Source organism: Mesoplodon mirus (assembly GCF_964341445.2).
Source record: "Mesoplodon mirus genome assembly, chromosome: 8".
In the NCBI taxonomy this organism is placed as follows: Eukaryota; Metazoa; Chordata; class Mammalia; order Artiodactyla; family Ziphiidae; genus Mesoplodon; species Mesoplodon mirus.
The window spans coordinates 4444077-4467401 of NC_138984.1; the positions used below are offsets into that span (position 1 = coordinate 4444077).

Here is a 23325-nt window from a genome sequence, read left to right on the forward strand (position 1 = left end):
TTAAACTGAATCCAACAACACAAAAAGGATTATACACCATGACCAACTGGGATTTATCCCAGGCTTAACATCCAAAAATCAATTAATGTAATATACTGTATCATTAAAAATAAAGGACAGAAACCACACCATCCTCTCAACAGATGCAGAAAAAGCATTTGACAAAATACAACACCTCTTCATGATTAAAAAAACAGAAAGAAAAGGAAACTTCCTAAGCCTAATAAAAGGCAGCTACAAAAAAATCCACGGCTGACATCATGCTTAATGGTAAAAGACTGGATGTTTTCCCCTTAAGAGCACCTCTTCTATCCAACATTATACTGGAGGTTCTCACTGGGGCAATCAGGGAAGAAAATTAAGTAAGGCATCCATATTGAAAAGGAAGAAATAAAACTATATTTGCAGATGACATGATCTTGTATACAGAAAATCCTGAGGAATTCACTAAAGCAGTATTAGAACTAATAAACTAGTTCAGCAAGGTTGCAGGATAGGATACAAGATCAATATACAAAAAGCAACATTTCTATACACTGGCAATGAAAAAATTAAAATTAGAATTAAGAAAACAATTCCATTTATAATAACATCCAAAAAATAGGAATAAACTTAACAAAAGAAGTGCAAGACTTCTACTCTGAAGACTACAAAAACATTGTTGAAAGAAGTTAATGAAGACCTCGATAAATAGAAAGATACATCATATTCATGGATTGAAAAACTTATTGTTAAGATGGCAAGAATCCCCAAATTGATCTACAGATTCAACACAATCCCCATCAAAATTCCAGCGACCTTAGTTGCAGAAATTGACAAGCTGATCCTAAAATCCATATGGAAATTCAAAGGACCCAGAATAGCCAAAACAATCTTGAAAAAGAACGGAGTTGGAGAACTCACACTTCCCAGTTTCAAAACTTACCATAAAGCTGCAGCAATCAGGACAGTGTGATACTGGCCTAAGGGGAGACATATGGGCCAATGGAATAGAACTGGTCCAGAAATACACCCTCACATTTACAAAAAATTTGACTTTTTTGACAGAAGTGCCAAGACAATTCAATGGAGAAAGAATAGTCTTTTCAACAAATGCTTCTAGGACAATTGGATTGCCATCTGCAAAAGAATGAAGTTGGACCCCTACCTCACACAGTTAACCAACAATAAACCACAGACCTAAAAGCAAGAGCTAAAACTATAAAACCCTTAGAAGAAAATAGAGACATAAATCTCTGTGACCTTGGATTAAGCAATGTTGTCTTGGCTACAATATCAGGAGCACAAGCAACAGAAGAAGACTTAAACTGAACTCATCAAAACTGAAAACTTTTTGCTGTAAAAGACATCAACAAGAAAGTGAAAAGACAACTCAGAATGGGAGAAAATATTTGCAAGTCGTTAATCTGACAAGGGACCTGTATCTAGAACATATAAATGACTCTTACAACTCAATATTAAAAAGACAAGTAACCCAACTTAAAAAATGGGCAAAGGATCTGAATACACATCTTTCCGAAGAAGGTATACATATGGCCATTAAGCACGTGAAAAGATGCTAACATCTTTAGCCTCCAGGGAAGTAAAAGTCAAAACCACAATCCGATACCACTTCACACCCACTAGGTTGGCTAAATAAAAGGAAAAAATAAGAAAAACAGTAACAACTGTTGGTAAGGGTCCAGAGAAACTTAAATCTTCTCTCTGCTAGGATTGTAAAATGGTGCAGACACTTTAGAAAACATTCTGGCATTTCTTTAAAAGCTTAAACTTAGAGTAACCGTAAGACCTAGCAATTCAATTCCCCTGTACATACCCAGGAGATATGAAAACATTAGTCCATACAAATCTTATACACAAATGTTCATAGCAGCGTTATTCACAACAGCCAAAAAGCGTAAGAAAAACAAATGTCCATCGATTGATGAGTAGATAAATAAAATGTGGCATAACCATACAATGGATACCATTTGGCAATTAAAGTGAAGTACTAAAACACGCCACAACATGGGTGAACCTCGAAAATGTTATCCTAAATGAAAGAAGCCACACACACACAGACACATATTAAATGAGTCTATTTATGAAATATCCAGAATATACAAATCTGTAGAGACAGAAAGTAGATAAGTGATTGCCTAGGATTTCAGAAAGAGGTTGGGGGAAAATGGGCAGTGACTGCTAATGGGTGGGGTCTTTTGGGGGCAACGAACATGAAAGCGTTCTAAAATTAATTGTGGTGATGGTTGCACAACTCTGTGAATATACTAAAAACCACTGAATCATACATTTTCTTTTTTTAATATTTTAATTTTATGGGTGAATCATACGTTTTAAATAGGTGAATTATATGGTATGTGAATTACATCTCAATAAAGCTGATCTATACCATAATAATGATATAAACATAATAATAGATAATATAATAATAATAGATATTTTAAGTGTCCTTTGCACGCCTCAATAGCTATAGGCCCCTAAACAGGAAGGGAATTGGGGGTGGGGCAAGCAAGGCCCCCTGCACATCCCCTCTGAAAGGCAGGGTCCCCAGAGAAGGGGGAGGAGCAAGGTTGTGGGGTCACTAACTCTGTGCTGGCAGCTGGGGACCGGCTCATGGACTCTGGGTCTCGGACGTCCCTTGGTCTCCTTGTACCTCGGGCCAGCATCTCTGGAGTGAGGGTGAGAACGGGTCCCTCTCCCAGGGTGGCTGCGAGGATAAGGTGAGAAGGTTCCTGTCAGGCGCTGAACGAGACCCCTGGAGCACAGGAAGCACACGGTAGGTGCGACCAGTACTGTGGAAGCAGCCTGGGCGTAAGAAGTAATGAGCAAGGCTGACGGGCCGGGAAGTAAGAAACTGCCCTGTCCTGGAAGGTCAAGGCAAGCCCCCAACCTCTTGCCTCATTGGAGCCAAAACTTTCTGCAACTTCCCACTGGGCTTTCCTCCGAACGGCCCCTTGGCCCGGGGTCTTGCTCTTTCTCATCCAGTATTTTCCCTGCACCCTGTCAGTCCAGACATGGAACTGGGCCTTTCTGTTGGTCAAACAGAAGGAAAGAGAAAGGGGCACACCACTGGGCCCCCTGCATGGCCACAGCCCATTCCCTCCCCCTTCCCTCCCCGGCATCACCCACCCAGCTCACACCCGCCCTGCGGACCACACTCCTAACACCACCCTCCCTCCCTCTGCCCAGCAGGCTGCCGTCCCAGGTCTGACTCCCAATTCCACGGGGCAGCCACAGGGCCTCGCAGGGAACAGACTCCCCAGCACACGAGTGTCCTTGTCCCAAAGGCCCTGCAGCCGTGCACAGCTGTCACCCCCGTGTCTCCAGTTTCCTGCCATTCGCTTTTATTCTCGAGCGTGGACTTTATCCCACGCCCACTCCCTTCCCTAGATGTTACCAACCCCTTCCTGCAGGCAGACGTGCGGGGCTGTCTTCCTGCCAGGTATGCAGGACACACAGGGCCAAGCAACAGGCGACCTCATCTCTATAGAGTAGCCCACATGTGCTGGAGCGGTTCCAGGAAAGCCCCAAGATGGGTGGGATCTTTAACTCTCTGGCTCAATTGCCCCTGAGCCACATGGGAGCAAAACAGGCCCAGACTGTTCTTGGGTGTCTCTGTGGAGGTCCCCCCATCACCCCTAGCCGCTGCCTCTTCTCTGGCTGCAGTAGTTGTGGTTGATTTAAAGCCCATGCGTTGCCGTGGCAACGTGGCCAGATCTGACATGCCCCCCCCCCCGCCCAGAGGCCGGAAGTTATCCTCCCTCAGGCACCTCAAGTCTTGCTCCTGCCCCTCATTAGTGCTGAGATTATACTGAAATGATACAGGTTCAAACTACACCCAGACTGCTTCAGAGAGAAGCGTCACACTCTTACGTAACCAGCTGTTTTCAGATCTGAGATCCAAGGCCTTGGTCCTCATTGTCACAGCCGTCAGCAAAGGAAATCTTGAGTTCACCTTCAGAACAGCTCAGAGGAACACACTGGAAACCAATTCTCAATCCCAGCCAGTTTCCTTCCGCTTGGAAATCCGCCCTCTTTCCCATTCTTAGGGTTAAGATGCTAGAGCGTTCGGTCAGGTGCTTCCTTCCTTCCCCCTTTCCAAATCTGAATACCAGATTTAAGGAAAGGAAGCGCCAGCAATTCAGACCACGCAAACCAGGAACCACGTCCTGAGACCCGACCCAGAACAAACTCCAAGAAAGTGTGTTTGGGCATCACGTTTTAAGAAATGTACGCCACAGTGCATCCAAGGCTCTATGTTCTTTTGTTCTTAATTTTTTCTATGTGTGGGCTCATTGTTTTCCCCTCTCTCTTCCTCCCAGATGGAACCTAAGCGCCTGAAAAAACAGCTTCCCAAAATCCTGAAGCTCCTGAAACCAAATGACAGGATTCTGATTGTGGGGACAACACAGCGACCTTTTGATGCTGAACTTCAACCTTTTTGCAAAGTTTATCAAAAAATTATTTTGGTTCCCAGACCAGACTATGCTTCCAGATATGGCAAGTACCCCTCACCCCTTCCAGTATGCAGTAACCGAGGCTGGGCCGTCCGGTGTGTGTTTGCAGGCATGTGGGCTTGAGCCAGGAGGGTGGCCTTCGTCACCCAGTGACCATCAGAAGGTGATGTAAGTCTCAGTGCCCCAGGACATCAGCCGAACTCCAAGCCATATACATAAACACCAGGTCCCAAGAGCAACAGATCTCTGTTCTGTTGTTAACGTAATTCTTTTTACCCAAGACAAAAGGAAACTGGACAGGGATTATTATTTTGAGCCCTGAAGGAGACAAAAGCCCCTGTGGGTGAGAATTTTTCTTTTGACAGGTAGATTAGGGTCACTCAGCTTGTCCCCGTGGTGGTGATGTCTTTCCCGTGCAACAGCATTTCTTTTCACCTGGTCGATTTTTTTTTTCCAGGCTCAAAATACTAGTCCAAGAGAATGTTGATTTACTTAAACACTAAATACAACCAGAGCTTACTTTTCCTCCGTTTTTTCCCTTGGATAGACAGATTCAAAATCCCTTCTTTTGAAACCTATTTTTAAATGGGAACAATACAAAAAAGTGACCCTGGGAGGCAGTGCAATGAAATTGGGAAGAGCCGTGGCACGTGGGTTCTGACGAGCCCTGGTTCTGATCCTGGCTCTCCCCCGGAATAGCTGATGACCTTGAGAAGTAGGCTGACATTCTGAGCCTCCATTTTCTCAACTCTAAAGAAGGAGAACTGTTCAGTTCACAGGGCTGTGGTGACCCTTATCTGAGATGGCTAGAATGCCCAGCACCGTCTCAGCTCCCGGAGGGCACGGGTGGAGGGGGAGAAGGCGGTGATGGTGGGTGTGGAGGAGGAATATTTAAATGGCAGGTTGGTAAATGGCCCAGGGAGCCGGCAGTGGCGCTGGGGGTGGTTTCCATTATCGATTGCTGTGTGACAGACCTCCCCAGTGGCTGGAAAAAACAAAGTACGCCTCTCATGATTCTGAGGGGCCACTGGGCTCAGCGGCGGAGTTCTCCCCAAGGTGTTTCATGATGGTGCAGTAAATGGCGGCTGGGACTCCAGTCATCTGAAGACTGGACAGGGCTGGACGTCCAAGACCATTCCCTCCATGACTGTGTTGTTGCTGGCTGTCAGCCGGGAGCTCAGCTAGGGCTGGTGATCAGACCTCCTATGCCTGGCCCCTCCCCGTGGCCTTCCACAGCACGGCAGCTAGGTCCCCAGGGGGATCATCCTAAGGGGAAACGTTTCAAGAGGTTCAGGCAAAAGCTGAAAGGATCCTTGTGACCCAGCTGCAGAAGTTACACAGAGTCACTTTCACCACCCTCTACTGGTCAAGAGAAAGTCACAGGGCCAGCCCAAGTTCAAGGACAGTGGACTACACAGTGTGTGAATACCAAAGGTGCGACTCATTGAGAGGTCGTCTTGGCCGCCCATGGTAGTGGTGGTGGTGGTAGCTTCGGTTTAGAGATGATGATGGTGCCGTTGGAAATGGCGGTGATGGTGACCGCAGCCTGGAAGTGATGGAGATGCTGGTGGTCATGACCGCAGCCTGGTGGTGACGGAGATGGCGGTGGTCATGACCTCAGCCTGGTGGTGATGGAGATGGCGGTGGTCATGACCGCAGCCTGGTGGTGATGGAGGTGGCGGTGGTCATGACTACAGCATGGTGGTGATGGAGATGATGGTGGTCATGACTACAGCCTGGTGGTGATGGAGATGATGGTGGTCATGACCGCAGCCTGGTGGTGATGGAGATGATGGTGCTCATGACCGCAGCCTGGGGGTGATGGAGATGATGGTGCTCATGACTACAGCCTGGTGGTGATGGAGATGGCGGTGGTCATGACCACAGCATGGTGGTGATGGAGATGATGGTGGTCATGACTGCAGCCTGGGGGTGATGAAGATGATGGTGGTCATGACCGCAGCCTGGGGGTGATGGAGATGATGGTGCTCATGACTACAGCATGGTGGTGATGGAGATGATGGTGGTCATGACCGCAGCCTGGTGGTGATGGAGATGATGGTGGTCATGACCGCAGCCTGGTGGTGATGGAGATGGTGGTGGTCATGACCGCAGCCTGGTGGTGATGGAGATGGCGGTGGTCATGACCGCAGCCTGGTGGTGATGGAGATGGTGGTGGTCATGACCGCAGCCTGGTGGTGATGGAGATGGCGGTGGTCATGACCGCAGCCTGGTGGTGATGGAGATGGCGGTGGTCATGACCACAGCATAGTGGTGATGGAGATGATGGTGGTCATGACTACAGCCTGGGGGTGATGGAGATGATGGTGGTCATGACCACAGCCTGGGGGTGATGGAGATGATGGTGCTTATGACTACAGCATGGTGGTGATGGAGATGATGGTGGTCATGACTGCAGCCTGGGGGTGATGGAGATGATGGTGCTCATGACTACAGCCTGGTGGTGATGGAGATGGCGGTGGTCATGACCACAGCATGGTGGTGATGGAGATGATGGTGGTCATGACTGCAGCCTGGGGGTGATGAAGATGATGGTGGTCATGACCGCAGCCTGGGGGTGATGGAGATGATGGTGCTCATGACTACAGCATGGTGGTGATGGAGATGATGGTGGTCATGACCGCAGCCTGGTGGTGATGGAGATGATGGTGGTCATGACCGCAGCCTGGTGGTGATGGAGATGGTGGTGGTCATGACCGCAGCCTGGTGGTGATGGAGATGGCGGTGGTCATGACCGCAGCCTGGTGGTGATGGAGATGGTGGTGGTCATGACCGCAGCCTGGTGGTGATGGAGATGGCGGTGGTCATGACCGCAGCCTGGTGGTGATGGAGATGGCGGTGGTCATGACCACAGCATAGTGGTGATGGAGATGATGGTGGTCATGACTACAGCCTGGGGGTGATGGAGATGATGGTGGTCATGACCACAGCCTGGGGGTGATGGAGATGATGGTGCTCATGACTACAGCATGGTGGTGATGGAGATGATGGTGGTCATGACTGCAGCCTGGGGGTGATGGAGATGATGGTGCTCATGACTACAGCCTGGTGGTGATGAAGATGATGGTGGTCATGACCGCAGCCTGGGGGTGATGGAGATGATGGTGGTCATGACTACAGCCTGGGGGTGATGGAGATGATGGTGGTCATGACCACAGCCTGTTGGTGATGGAGATGATGGTGGTCATGACCGCAGCCTGGTGGTGATGGAGATGATGGTGGTCATGACCACAGCATAGTGGTGATGGAGATGATGGTGGTCATGACCACAGCCTGTTGGTGATGGAGATGATGGTGGTCATGGTGGCGGTCATGGTAGAGGAGATGGCGGTAGTGATGATATGGTAGCCATGGTGCATTGCTGATAATAATAAAAACTATTAGGTCAGACTTGGTTTCTATTAATCCTTCATTAGTCACAATAGCACCAACGAAACAGAGAGGATATATGGTCCTTTCTGGCTGATCTTAAGTTCCTGGTCAGTGCGATTTGCTAGAACAACCCTTTACTCCCCATACATGATAAACTCTTAGCTTATTAGCCACTCCGTTTGCAATATGCATTCATTTCTGTCTTGATAAAGTGTGATCATAATCACAGTGTTATATGCAAAGCACAGGAAGACTTTGGGCCCAGTTATTTCTCCACCCATCCAGGGACTTCTCCATCTTCTGGGGCCTGCAAGCCCTCCACTGGATCCTTTGCAACCAGCCAGGATCAAAGGAAAAGAAAGAAAAATAGTATAAATGATCTCTCAGGAGATTTAGGGACCAGACTGAGGAGGGGCCAACAGTTCTTCTAGCCACATTGGCCAGAATGACTCACGAGGCCCCACCAAGGTTCAAGGGGGCAGGGATGTGTAGTTTAGCCAAGGAAGGAGTCAACACAGAGATGGGTGAGCACCAGCGTTCTCTGCCCACTACAGAGGAGTCCACGCTCCTGGCTTCATCAGAGCTTCCCCACTCTCGTGCCCCTTGGTTAGATTCTCTGTGTCTCTCTGTCTCTCTCTCTCTCTCTCTGTATTGTATATATATTGTAAGCTATCTTAATGGAATAAGGTAGAGTATTATTAATTTTCAGGGGCTAGAACATTATTCTTGACTTTGAACAGTTTTGATTGTTTGACAAAACCATAGGCCCTTTCGAAATAAAGCTATTGATGTATAACAAGGACAGTTGTGTTCTTTTGATAAAGTGCCAGGCCTCTCTAGGGACTCAGATCACAAGACAGATTCCAACTTGAATCCGCTCACGGCAGCATCGTGGGAGAGGAAGGAGGAAGCATCCCTTCACCTGTGGGCGGATGATAAACCTGCAGCAGTGGTCATCTTGGGCCCAGGGCCCTGTCCACTCAACCACATGTGTCTCACATATTTCTTTCTCGGTGGGTGATTTGTTCAGCCTGCCATTCTCGCCAACATCATAAATGCTGCCCAGCATTTCCTCCAGTGACCTTGAAGTTACCATAGCCACAGTGGCTGGGACATCTATCTTAAAGAAAGACTATTCCTGTCTTTGCAATAATCAAAAACGGTCTCTTGCATCCTGTAAAGCCTGGGCTGCAAATCCATAACTTGGGCCCTTGCTTGTCCATCTATCTGCTGGCAGCAGAGGGCCAAAGGTGCATGGAACACTCAAGATCCAACTTCTCAGATTCTCCAGGCGGTGCAGGGGAGTGACAGGGCTGAGAAGAGAAGGGTAGATCAGCCAGAGGAAACACGGTCCTTAAGGTTTACCAAATATAATTCAATATCTACCTCCTTTCCCCAAATCAAGCGGTTTCCTTCAAAATGTCTCTGCAAAGAAAATCCACCCCCAGGTTGATTAATGCCATGTCTAGTCCCCAGAAATCCCTTTGGGCTTCCTTCTCTCCATGTTCCTCATGCCTCCTCCCGTCTCTCTTCCCCGGGGTCTGTTCCGCTAATAACCCGATTCATCACAGGCCCCCCACCTTAGACCCTGTGTCTGCTCGGAGGGGTCCAGCCCATGTCTTTCTTTTTTTTTTTTTTAACATCTTCATTGGGGTATAACTGCTTTACAATGCTGTGTTAGTTTCTGCTGTATAACAAGGTGAATCAGCTATGCATATACATATATCCCCATATCTCCTCCCTCTTGCATCTCCCTCCCACCCTCCCTATCCCACCCCTCTAGGTGGTCACAATGCACCCAGCTGTTCTCCCTGTGCTATGCAGCTGCTTCCCACTAGCTATCTATTTTACATTAGGTAGTGTATATATGTCCATGCCACTCTCTCAGTTCATCCCAGCTTAACCTTCCCCCGTCCCTGTGTCCTCAAGTCCATTCTCTACATCTGCGGCTTTATTCCTGTCCTGCCCCTAGGTTCTTCAGAATCTTTTTTTTTTTTTTTTTTAGATTCCATATATATGTGTTGGCATATGGTATTTGTTTTTCTCTTTCTGACTTACTTCACTCTGTATGACAGACTCTAGGTCCATCCACCTCACTACAAATAACTCAATTTTGTTTCTTTTTATCAGCCCATGTCTTCCAATTTTTCTGGAATTCTAGACGGCGGAGGCCAGAAGCTCATCCAAATCACATTATTCACCCTCTTGTGCTTTTGCAAAATCCCAAATAAAAATGAATTTTAAGAGACTATGTCATCTCAAGCACTAGCCAGGATAGAATCAATTGGGGATGCCAAAAGCAGAGAAGGGGCCCCAAAGACCAGATTCCTTTCAGCCTAAAGAAGGGGAAGGGGATGTAGATTAGTCTGAAGAACTGAAGAGCCCTCCACATCCGAGAAAGGAAGGTTAAACACGGCAGCAGGTCCAGAGAGCCCTCAGCTGCCTTGAACTGTTCTGTAGCCCTGGCCTCTGGTCCTCACGGCCACACCCATTGCCAGTCCCCAAGCCTGTTGTGCTTTTGTGCCCACCACCACCCCTGCTCCCCCGCTGGACCAAAGGCTTGGCAGCCTGCTCGTGGCTCCAGTACAGGCTGTGGGGCTCCCACTGCAATGAGCCACCAGGCTAGAGCTCCCTCCACGCCTGAATCCCCTCTTTGCCCCAGAGCAGCTATTTAAGGGCCAAGAACCCATGATCCAGTGACTTTGTAAAAGCAGTAGAAGCTGTTCTTTTAAAGGCTAGTAAGTCTAGTTCATCAAACATGAGAAGGAAGTCAAGCCTGATTCTCTCTCCCCTTCTATGGATCTGGAGATGGCTGGGGGCAAGTGGGCAAGTCGTACCACAACTGTGACTGCACCACCATTAAAAAATGATGAGCTTGGGGAAGTCATCAATGTTTTAGGTATTTTGACGAAGCTTGACCAAGACTTTACATGAATATCATACATGTTCATTGTCAATAGGGTGTTTACATGTCCACACTAGACCAGAGTAATTGTCGTTTTTTGCATCACTATTTTTTTATTGGAGTATAGTTGATCTACAATATCGTGTTAGTTTCAGGTATACAGCACAGTGATTCAGTTGTATATATATATGTATATTCTTTTCCAGATTCTTTTCCCTTATATGTTATTACAAAATACTGAGTAGGGGTCCCTGTGCTATACAGTAAGTCCTTGTTGGTTATCTGCTTTATATATAGTAGTGTGTATCTGTTAATCCCGACATCTGCATCACTATTACTGAATCTTTACTTGCAGGGATTTTTGTGTTAAAATACAGGGAGGCTGTGACTTTCATAGCTTAACAGGGAGGCACGGGAGAGCTGATATTTGTCGCTGGGAAGCCCTTGGCCCTCACTCTTTGTCCCCTCCACGCTGCAGGTAGGAATTTCACCCACGGGTGCCCAAGTCTGAAGCTGCTCTGGGTTCCCAGCCTGGGGTATCTACCAGGTCCTCAGGTTTGAGGGTTCTCACCAGTGACTGTCCCATAGAACATGTTGCCTTCTCAGCACCCAGAGTCACCACTCAGACCTATTTGCACGGCTTCTAGATGTAATGAATGAAGACAGGAGACAGGTGAGATCCCAAGGGATGGTGTCATCTGGTGGTTGTTGTTGCTCTGTGTTTTTACCATGGGTTGTGTCTCCTGATGTCTAACCCTACAACAGTTGTATTTAGATAAGGGTAATCCTCCCCTGCTCCAATCTGTCTTTTACACAGATATGCTTAGAAATACTCTGTAGTTTATTTTGTGTTAGCTTTTATAATTGATGTTTTACTGAGCATTAGGAAACTTTGGTACGAAGTGGAATGACTTGATAGTAATAAAATTACAGAAATAACAGTAATAAAGCTACAGAAGAGAAAGTGTCCACCATATGCCAGAACAGTTTCTTCCAAGTGATTTGTACACATTCTTGTCCTTATTTCTCATAGCAGCTTGAGAAGTAAATCTTTCTACTCCCACTTTTACCTTAGATGGGTTCAGGTTCAAATAAACCCACCAAGGAAGTAGCAGTGTAGACGCAGGAGGAAGATGTTGCTTTAGGCAAATTTGGGTGCCCCCATGGCCCTTGCTGGTCTCACTGCAGCTTTCATCCCTTGATAGCTAACCTTCCACCATTGGAAGACACCACAGGCCCCACAATAACATGCACCCCTTCCCAGCAACTCAGCTCACCTTGGGGCCAAGGATCCCCCGCCAAGGAGGACAGTGGAGGCGCATTGTTGGAATAACTCATGGCCCCAAAAGCCAGGCTCTGATGTGGGTCCTAGTTACGTTCCAAGTCATTCTATCCCTTGACAGTCATTGGACCTTTTCATTTCATCAAGTGTTCTTGGATCAATGTATTTGGATGATGCAGTCATGTCACACACCTGACACTGCTCAGATCATGCAGTAATCTTCAATTTTTTAAAAACTGTTTCAAATATTCCTCAAAGAAGGTCAAAATGCTCTAGAGACATCTGGCCAAATCGTCTCAGTACCGCGGCTCATTCTGATATGGAAGGCCTTACCCTGCCTGCATCCTTCCTCACTGTCTGGATAGAACTAAACACACCACAGCAAGTCTCATTTATTTCCCTGGAGCCTCTCTTGACAGAATAGACATAGTTCTCAAAGTGTAATCTCGTCTCGACTGTTGTATGGGAGACCATCCTCTCTCTAAGGTTAAGTAAACATCAGGGATAATTTCATAATGCATCTCCACAGCATCCCTGTGTTCTAAGTGAAATCTCCCGGTTACCCCAGGTCCCACTGACCCACACACCAACAGGACACCCATCTGGTAGATCTGTTCATCTGTGCATGTTTCTCCATTGTTGGGGGCAGAGAATAGAGGGTCCAGTTGCTCTGTCTAATGGGACGTGTGGGACAGTGTCTTACACCCAACGGGAACCGAGCCCTGCCGTGGCTGATAGAAATTGGACTCTGCATTCCAATTCCACACATAAAAATCATGTAAGAAGTGAACTTTGTAGCTCAAACAAGTCAGACTCCTACTTAGCCAAATGCCATAGACACCCACGGAAATTTCCAATTTTAGAAGATTTTGAACATCTTTGAAGGTAACACCCTAAAACTACACTGACCCTAGTTTAATTTTTCCTTGTCAATTCAAGGGGCTCATAGTCTGTAGACCTCGAGGCCATTGATGTGCATCCCTTATGGTTGAAAATCACTCAGGGAAGAGCATTTGGTTATGTGACTTCCTGCTCATTTGAATTACAAATTGGAGCAGACCTCCTGTGCTCTCCTTTCTTGGTGAGTCACAGCTTTGTCCTGGGAACTGAGTTAATGCTGCTTTCTCTGTGGTGACTCCTGTTCTCTGTCTTTTCCATCATTTTGGATACAACAGTTTTGTGGAAAGAGATCATTCAGCGCAACGGCGGAGTCGTCACTGGTGCCTTGAGCGTCAGTTGCCTGGCAAAGATCACCGACGGCTTCACCCAGGGTACCATCGTCCAAGTGGTGAAGGAGGTGCTCACGGAGCGGAGAATCCGGCAGCAATCTCACAAGCCGCTCACCGCCCTCGAGTTCATCGCGTCCCTCTCCAGCATGAGTCCCGTCTACCAAGAGGAAGAAGAGAGCTTTAAGGTAAACGCAACACCTATCTCGCCAGGTCCTAGCAGCAAACACTTGTCACATCACCTCCTCCCTCCAGTCTCCTGGGTTTCATGCATTTGGACTCTACCATAGCCAGTAAAATTTAGAAACTCGAAATTTTGGGACCACATATTTTTCTGGCCTTAGCAGTAAAGCACATGTCTTCAAAATTTTAGGAAAATTGTGATCCATGACCTTATAAATGAACAGCCAAATTACAGAATTGAGTAGCAGCTTCAAAACCATTGGATTTGCACACATACACACACACACACACACACACACACACCCCTCCCTTTGTTCTCACTGGTTCTTACTTCATAATTCACATAATGGAACAAGTTTTGCATGGAAAAAACATTCCCTAAATAGTATACTTCCAGCCAATGCTGCTTTTGCTCCATATTTACCCTGGTACACTTCATCTTCCAGTACACTTGCGATAGGAAATCACAAGAAAATTCTCCAACGTTTAGTTTTCATATTTTTGAACACACTCTGATATATTCACAGAACTTTTTAGATCTGGAGGAAACTTTGAGAATTAACTCTTCCATATCCCTCGATATGGGAGGAAAAGAACTAGCCAAGAGTGATGTGCCTTTTCCAGGCACAATCAGTTTTAGAGCCTTCGTCCCCAAGGCCCAGGCCAGCAGGCAACCCCTCCAAATCCTTTTAATAAGAATGAGTACAGTTGTGTTCTCTTTCTGAACCTAAAGGTAGTTTTCTTGGCCAACTGGAAAAAAAGGGAGGAAAACTGTATCCATGCAATTATATCCACCACCATCTTGGCCATGCAGTCACCGGAAAGAGAGCTGGAATTCCCGTTCAAGCCTCTTGTCTCTGAAAGCCTGCTTGGGATTAGGAGAATTCCCTCTACGACGTGTCACTTTTCCACCAACTCTAGAAACTGTTTCCCCTCTGCTTGGCTGCTGATGCTTCAATGAAGGTTGAAAACAGTCTCCATACTGATCCCCCAAATAATGATCTGCACAAGGGTTGATAAACTTTTTCCAAAAAGGGCCAGATAACAATTATCTTAGACTTTGAGAGCTATGCAATCTCTATCACAACTATTAAACTCTGCATCATGGCACAAAAGCATCCAGACAGAGAACATAAATGACTAAGTATGACTGAGTTCCAATAAAACTTTATTTGCAAAAACAAGCAGCAGACCAGATTTGGCCCATCAGCCATAGTTTCCTGACCCCTGCTCTAGAAAAACTCAAAAGAAATATTTCCAGCTCCAAGCTGGAGCTTTGCCAAGTGTCTGATATACTTGTTAACTATTTAAACCTTGTTAGTATTAGTTGCAAATATTCATCCTCTTCAAGCAATATATCCTTTTCAGAAATCCCTAGGTTGTTTCTTCTTTCTAAAATAATGTTTCTCCTTACTTTGAGGAGGTAAGCTTAGGTGTTAAAATCTATGCTTTCTCTTAGCTGGGTTTTTAACTTTCCGAAATGATCTCTAGAAGTTTTTCTATGTTACAAGTGCTTGAGGTCCAATAACTGGAACTGATCATACTAATCAAAAGAAGGAAATGCTACCATTTTATAACCTGGGATGAGAAAGCATATGCTTCTCACATCCATTCTTGGCACATTTGATCACTTTTTTCATTTTTCAGGGAAATGAAATCATTTTACCACCATCACCACTAACTCCATCCCCCCCATCCATTTCTTTTTTTTTTTTTAACATCTTCATTGGAGTATAATTGCTTTATAACGGTATGTTAGTTTCTGCTTTATAGCAAAGTGGATCAGCTATACATATACATATATCCCCATATCTCCTCCCTCTTGTGTCTCCCTCCCACCCTCTCTGTCCCACCCCTCTAGGTGGTAACAAAGCACCGAGCTGACCTCCCTGTGCTATGTGGCTATTTCCCACTAGCTATCTATTTTACATTTGGTAGTGTATATATGTCCATGCCACTCTCTCACTTCGTCCCAGCTTACTGTCCCCCCTCCCCGTGTCCTCAAGTCCATTCTCTATATCTGCGTCTTTATTCCTGTCCTGCCCCTGTCTAATCTGCGTCTTTATTCCTGTCCCTAGGTTCTTCAGAACCATTTTATTTTTTTAGATTCCATATATCTGTGTTAGCGTACGGTATTTGTTTTTCTCTTTCTGACTTACTTCACTCTGTATGACAGACTCTAGGTCCATCCACCTCACTACAAATAACTCAATTTTGTTTCTTTTTATGGCTGAGTAATATTCCATTGTATATATGTGCCACGTCTTCTTTATCCATTCATCTGTCGATGGACACTTAGGTTGCTTCCACATCCTGGTTATTGTAGATAGAGCTGCAATGAACATTGTGGTACATGACTCTTTTTGAATTATGGTTTTCTCAGGGTATATGCCCAGTAGTGGGATTGCTGGGTCATATGGTAGTTCTATTTTTAGTTTTTTAAGGACCTCCATACTGTTCTCCATAGTAGCTGTATCAATTTACATTCCCACCGACAGTGCAAGAGGGTTCCCTTTTCTCCACACCCTCTCCAGCATTTATTGTTTGTAGATTTTTTGATGATGGCCATTCTGACGGGTGTGAGATGATACCTCATTGTAGTTTTGATTTGCAATTCTCTAATGATTAGTGATGTTGAGCATCCTTTCATGTGTTTGTTGGCAATCTGTATATCTTCTTTGAAGAAATGTCACTTTAGGTCCTCTGCCCATTTTTGGATTGGGTTGTTTGTTTTTTTGATATTGAGCTGCATGAGCTGCTTGTAAATTTTGGAGATTAATCCTTTGTCAGTTTCTTCATTTGCAAAAATTTTCTCCCATTCTGAGGGTTGTCTTTTCATCTTGTTTATGGTTTCCTTTGCTGTGCAAAAGCTTTGAAGTTTCATTAGGTCCCATTTGTTTATTTTTGTTTTTATTTCTGTTTCTCTAGGAGGTGGGTCCAAAAGGATCTTGCTGTGATTTATGTCATAGAGTGTTCTGCCTATGTTTTCCTCTAAGGGTTTTATAGTGTCTGGCCTTACATTTAGGTTTTTAATCCACTTTGAGTTTATTTTTGTGTATGGTGTTAGGGAGTGTTCTAATTTCATTCTTTTACATATAATTGTCCATTTTTCTCAGAACCACTTATTGAAGGGGTGTCTTTTCTCCATTGTATATTCTTGCCTCCTTTATCAAAAATAAGGTAACCATATGTGCGTGGGTTTATCTCTGGGCTTTCTATCCTGTTCCAGTGATCTATATTTCTGTTTTTGTGCCAGTACCATACTGTCTTGATTACTGTAGCTTTGTAGTATAGTCTGAAGTCAGGGAGCCTGATTCCTCCAGCTCTGTTTTTCTTTCTCAAGATAGCTTTGGCTATTCAGGGTCTTTTGTGTTTCCGTACAAATTGTGAAATTTTTTGTTCTAGTTCTGTGAAAATTGCCATTGGTATTTTGATAGGGATGCATTGAATCGGTAAATTCCTTTTGGTAGTATAGTCATTTTCACAGTGTTGATTCTTCCAATCCAAGAACATATTATATCTCTGCATGTGTTTGTATAAGCTTTAATTTCTTTCATCAGTGTCTTATAGTTTTCTGCATACAGGTCTTTTGTCTCCTTAGATTTATTTATTCTAGGTAGATTTATCCCTAGGTATTTTATTCTTTATCTTGAAGTGGTAAATGGGAGTGTTTCCTTAATTTCTCTTTCAGATTTTTCATCATTAGTGTATAAGAATGCAATAGATTTCTGTGCATTAATTTTGTATCCTGCTACTTTACCAAATTCATTGATTAGCTCTAGTAGTTTTCTGGTAGCATCTTTAGGATTCTCTATGTATAGTATCATGTCATCTGCAAACAGTGACAGCTTTACTTCTTCTTTTCTGATTTGGATTCCTTTTATTTCTTTTTCTTCTCTGATTGCTGTGGCTAAAACCTTCCAAAACTATGTTGAATAAGAGTGGTGAGAGTGGACAACCTTGTCTTGTTCCTGATCTTCAAGAGGAAATGGTTTCAATTTTTCACCATTGAGAATGATGTTGGCTGTGGGTTTGTCATATATGGTCTTTATTATGTTGAGGTAAGTTCCCTCTATGCCTACTTCCTGGAGGGTTTTTATTATAAATAGGTGTTGAATTTTGTCGAAAGCTTTTTCTGCATCTATTGAGATGATCATATGGTTTTTCTCCTTCAATTTGTTAATATGGTGTATCACATTGATTGATGTGCATATACTGAAGAATCCTTGCATTCCTGGAATAAACCCCACTTGATCATCGTGTATGATCCTTTTAATGTGCTATTGGATTCTGTTTGCTGGTATTTTGTTGAGGATTTTTGCCTCTATATTCATCAGTGATATTGGCCTGTAGTTTTCTTTGTTTGTGACATCTTTGTCTGGTTTTGGTATCAGGGAGATGGTGGCCTCATAGAATAAGTTTGGGAGTGTTCCTCCCCCTGCTACATTTTGGAAGAGTTTGAGAAGGATAGGTGTTAGCACTTCTCTAAATGTTTGATAGAATTCACCTGTGAAGCCATGTGGTCCTGGGCTTTTTGTTTGTTGGAAGATTATTTATCACAGTCTCAATTTCAGTGCTTGTGATTGGTCTTTTTATATTTTCTATTTCTTTCTGGTTCAGGCTCGGAAGGTTGTGCTTTTCTAAGAATTTGTCCATTTCTTCCAGGTTGTCCATTTTATTGTCATATAGTTGCTTGTAGTAATCTCTCATGATCTTTTGTATTTCTGCAGTGTCAGTTGTTACTTGTCCTTTTCCATTTCTAATTCTACTAATTTGAGTCTTCTCCCTTTTTTTCTTGATGAGTCTGGCTAATGGTTTATCAATTTTGTTTATCTTTTCAAAGAACCAGCTTTTAGTTTTATTGATCTTTGCTATTGTTTCCTTCATTTCTTTTTCATTTATTTCTGATCTGATCTTTATGATTTATTTCCTTCTGCTAATTTTGCAGGTTTTTTGTTCTTCTTTCTCTAATTACTTTAGGTGTAAGGTTCGGATGTTTATTTGAGATGTTTTTTGTTTCTTGAGGTAGGATTGTATTGCTATAAACTTCCCTCTTAGAACTGCTTTTGCTGCATCCCATAGGTTTTGGCCCGTCGTGTTTTCATTGTCATTTGTTTCTAGGTATTTTTTTATTTCCTCTTTGATTTCTTCAGTGATCTCTTGCTTACTTAGTAGTGTATTGTTTAGTCTCCATGTGTTTGTATTTTTTACAGTTTTTTTCCTGTAATTGATGTCTAGCCTCATAGCATTGTGGTCGGAAAAGATACTTGATACGATTTCAATTTTCTTAAATTTACCAAGGCTTGATTTGTGACCCAAGATATGATCTGTCCTGGATAATGTTCCATGAGCACTTGAGAAGAAAGTGTATTCTGTTGTTTTTGGATGGAATGTCCTATAAATATCAATTAAGTCCATCTTGTTTAATGTATCATTTAAAGCTTGTTTTTCCTTATTTATTTTCATTTTGTATGATCTGTTGATTGGTGAAAGTGGGGTGTTAAAGTCCCCTACTATGATTGTGTTACTGTTGATTTCCCCTTTTATGTCTGTTAGCATTTGCCTTATGTATTGAGGTGCTCCTATGTTGGGTGCATAAATATTTACAATTGTTACATATTCTTCTTGATAGTTTCCCTGATCATTATATAGTGTCCTTCTTTGTCTCTTCTAATAGTCTTTATTTGAATGTCTATTTTGTCTGATATGAGAATTGCCACTCCAGCTTTCTTTTGATTTCCATTTTCATGGAGTATCATTTTCCATCCCCTCACTTTCAGTCTGTATATGTCCCTAGGTCTGAAGTGGGTCTCTTGTTGACAACATACGTATGAGTCTTGTTTTTGTATCCATTCAGCCAGTCTATGTCTTTTGGTTGGAGCGTTTAATCCACTTACATTTAAGGTAGTTATCAGTATGTATATTCCTATTACCATTTTCTTAATTGTTTGGGGTTTGTTATTGTAGATCTTCTTCTCTTGTGTTTCCTGCCAAGAGAAGTTCCTTTAGCATTTGTTGTACAGCTGAATTTGGTGGTGCTGAATTCTCTTAGCTTTTGCTTGTCTGTAAATGTTTTAATTTCTCCATCGAATCTGAATGAGATCCTTGCTGGGTAGAGTAATCTTGGTTGTAGGATTTTCCCTTTCATCACTTTAAATATGTCCTGCCACTCCCTTCTGGCTTGCAGAGTTTCTGCTGACCCCACATCCATTTCTGCTTCCTGTCATATCTCCAGGACTTGGCACAGTGCCTGGTCCCACCTAGATGTTCAGTTAACTTGTTTAGCGGCAAACGGATTGAGCAGATGGATAAAAGGAATGAAACTGTCACTCTGCTGAGTAATGTGATTCCATGGCTGTAGTTGCTGGTAATCAGGTCTATCATTTTCACCCTGAGAAATTTCACCCAACTGTGTTTCTGACAACATGTCAGACTAGGGTCTTGCGGATTCTCCAAACACATGTACCTGCACAATGGACATGATGGAGAAAATATTGAATGATAATGATGTAATAGTTTTAATAGTGTTAGCTAATATTTATGACTACTTATGTGCCAGACACCCTATTAACTCAGTTAGACCACACCATTTACCCTATTTTGCAGGTGGGGAAACTGAGTTATAATGAGGTGTAGTAGGCAGAATATTGGCTCCCCAAAGAGGTCTACATCTGGGTCCCTGGAACCTGGGCCTATGTTAGGTTACATGGCAAAGGGGAATTAAGGTTTCAGATGGAATAAGTTTGCTAATCAGCTGACCTTAAGACAGGTTACCCTGAATTATCCTTGTGAGTCCAGTGTAATCATAAAAGTTAGAAGAGGGCAAAAGAAGAGAAACCAGAGAGATGGCAGCGTGAGGAATCACTGAGGCTCCAGGTAGCACAACACTGCTATAGCTCGAAGCTAGAGATGGGGCCACAATCCAGGATAGCTCCTGGCCTCTGGAAACTACAAAAGACAAGGGGACAGATTCTCCCCTGGAACTCCAGAAAGGAACACAGCCTGCAGATACCTTAATTTTAGCCCCATGAGACCCATTTTGGACTTCTGATCTACAGAACTATAAGATAATAAGTGTTTTTTTAAGCCATGTGGTAATTTGCTGCAGCAGCCAAAACAAAACAAACAAACAAACAAAAACCACAAGAGGCAAAAAGACTTGTTCCAGGTCACACAGCTTAAAAGGAGTGGAGCTAAGATTCAAATCTCACTCCAAAGCCAATTTTATTGACCATATTCCATACTGTGCCGCAGTAGATTAGGAGTCCATCACCTTAACTACTTGGCCACCTCACCTTACGTTGAAAGGTGAGTCAATGCTAAAAGAAGAATGAGAAAATCCCCAAGTGCCAGAAACAAAGATAAATCTCAAACACAGGGACAACCAGATGCCTGGCATGTAGCATAGAGAGAAATAAATGATAGAAAACAAAGATTAGGAGTTGTAGCAGATAAAATGACAAATCTGCTGCTTCTATGACTGGATCTTTGATATCCCAATATCACCAAGGAGCATTAGCTTCTAAACACCCTATAAGTCCTGGTTCTGGATGTGGGTTTAGAGAACCACGTGGAAGCAAGTGCAGTACTGCTAGGGAGGTAGGTATAATGAGAGAGAGAGAGAGAGACCAAAACAAATCTGAAAATCAAAATTCCAAAACATTTTAGGAAATCTAGTGTTACATGCAATCTTCAAACAAAAATGATTAAAAGATAGTAGTTTAAACAAAAACATTTAGATTAATATGATTAAGATGTTCAAGAAAATAAATGAAGGCATAACTTCCATTAGGGATGCACACGAAGTTTTGAAACAAAGACAGGCAGAAATGGAATAAAAACAGATAATGAAAAAAATCACAAAAAGAAAGCTTTGAAACGAAAAATAAGGTAACTAACATAAAAAGCCAAAAAATAAAAGAGGTGTGAACTCTTTTCACAACTCTTTCACAGCTCCCCCCAGAAGGCAACATAGAAAAATAAAAACATAAAGCCTATAAACTGCAAGTAAGAACCTTTGAAGACACTGACACCCAGCTAATAGCAGTCCTAGAAGAAAAGAAGAAATGTCAGAGCAACAATTATTTGAAGAAATACTTGCTGAGAATTTTCCTTAATTAAAGATGTGACTTCTTAGGTTAAAAACAAACTCCACATGACCAGCAGAACACATGAAGCAAATCTACAGCTACATGCATTATTGTGAACCTAAGAACAAGGCAACAAGCCAGTCTTAAGATACCAGATTACCTGCAAAGAAGCAATTGGGAGATCAGACATCTGCTTGGCAAAAATAGACACCAGAAGAAAGTGAGAGTATATCTGCAAAGTGCTGAGGAAAAATAACTGTCTACCTAAAATTTGTATCCAGCTAAACTAACATCCAAGAGATTGGAAAAAATAAAGATACTTTAAGACACACAAAGACTGAGATAGTGTCCTACTCACACACTTCAGAGTGCAGTTTGGAAATATCAAATAAAACTGAAGATGCTCATGACCTACAACCAGGAATTCTATTTCTATGTATATGCCCCAGAGAAGTTTTCTCATTTGTGTATAAGGAGATATAAAAGTTGTGAATTTCAACATTGTTCATAATAACAAAATATTGGAAATGACCTATATGTCCGTTAATGGGAGAATTGATAAATAAGTTGTAGCATAGTCATTTAATGAAATAATATAACCACAGAGCTTATAAACCAAAGTGTTTCTCAGATTTCAAATAAATGTGAAAGTTGAGAAAAATGTCATCACAGGGCCAGTTGCAATCCTTAAGTGCTTTGGGGTATTTTGGCTCCAGTATTTCTGCCATGTTTTTAACAGTATCCCTCAGTCCAGCTGCTGGTGGCCTTGTCTGAACCATAGGGAGCCATTCATATTACCAAGAAAACTCACACCTTCGGGATAGAGCAAGCTTCCCAGGAAGTCAGGTGACTTAGTTGGGAAGGGTCGTTGGTTAGATCTGGCCAGCGATCCTCCTTAACTGTTAACTCCTTGAGATAGAAGTTTCAAATTGTATAGAAATACAGGTTGGTAAACCCACGTAGGAAGAATTTGTATTGAACATACATTAAATGCCCAGCATTTAATGACTGCCTGCCCCCTTCCGTTCAGTGAGCTTTTCTTTATTTTTAAGGGCATACTAGTGAATTCACAACATTTTGATATTTTCCTGAATGTCTGTTTGATTTCAGGACTGGTACGCCAAGACCCCTATGGGTAAAAAGCGAGCCTTGGCATTAACAGGAGATAACAAAGAAAATGAAAAGAACAAAGGAAAAGAGAAGGAGAAGAAAGGGATAAAGGAGAAAAAGAAAAAGAAAAAGTAATGCCTCTCTGAGGAGCCAGGGATGGAGGTGGGCCCGACTCTCCAGGGAGGAGATTGACCATTGCCTGTCTGAAGACCCACACTGATGCCCTACGTCCACCAGCCCTGCCCTCGCTCAGTTAGATCTTTGTAAGCTGACTACCAAGTTAGTTGTGCATAAAAAGCATTTCTAGAGCTTGTAATTATTTCTTAATCTATATAAAGTTTGTATATAAGCAAAACTCACTCTTCACACACTCCACAATCTATCCCAGTTGGACACGTCATCTCATCGGTACTAGTTGCTAAATTTAAATTTTGATAGTTAGAAAATAGTCTAATCTGACAACTAGTAAATTCAGTCAGTCATCGGTACTACTAACTTTTTATTAATAATCTGTATATTATCTTGCACATATTTTAATAAATTAATTATTTGCTCTATTCAAATCTTCTATATAATGGAATAAAAACTTTTTCTTGGACTGACTCAATAATTTGGTTGCTGGAGCTAAAAAAGATCTCTTAAATTAACGCTTTCAATCTTCTGACTTTGAAGATGGGGA

At 43.2% G+C, this 23325-nt stretch overlaps 1 protein-coding gene across 2 annotated transcripts in view; it reads left to right on the forward strand.

The window, feature by feature from the left end:
- Positions 1-22883, forward strand: part of DRC11 (dynein regulatory complex subunit 11) — a 172472-nt gene extending 149589 nt beyond the window's left edge. For both annotated transcript variants that reach the window (XM_082630649.1, XM_082630650.1), the window contains 3 exons: positions 4323-4500; positions 13213-13451; positions 22647-22883. In XM_082630649.1, the coding sequence (XP_082486775.1) occupies positions 4323-4500; positions 13213-13451; positions 22647-22781 (552 nt within the window). In that variant the 3' untranslated portion in view covers positions 22782-22883. The remainder of the gene's footprint in view (positions 1-4322; positions 4501-13212; positions 13452-22646) is intronic.
- Positions 22884-23325: the final 442 nt, after the last annotated feature.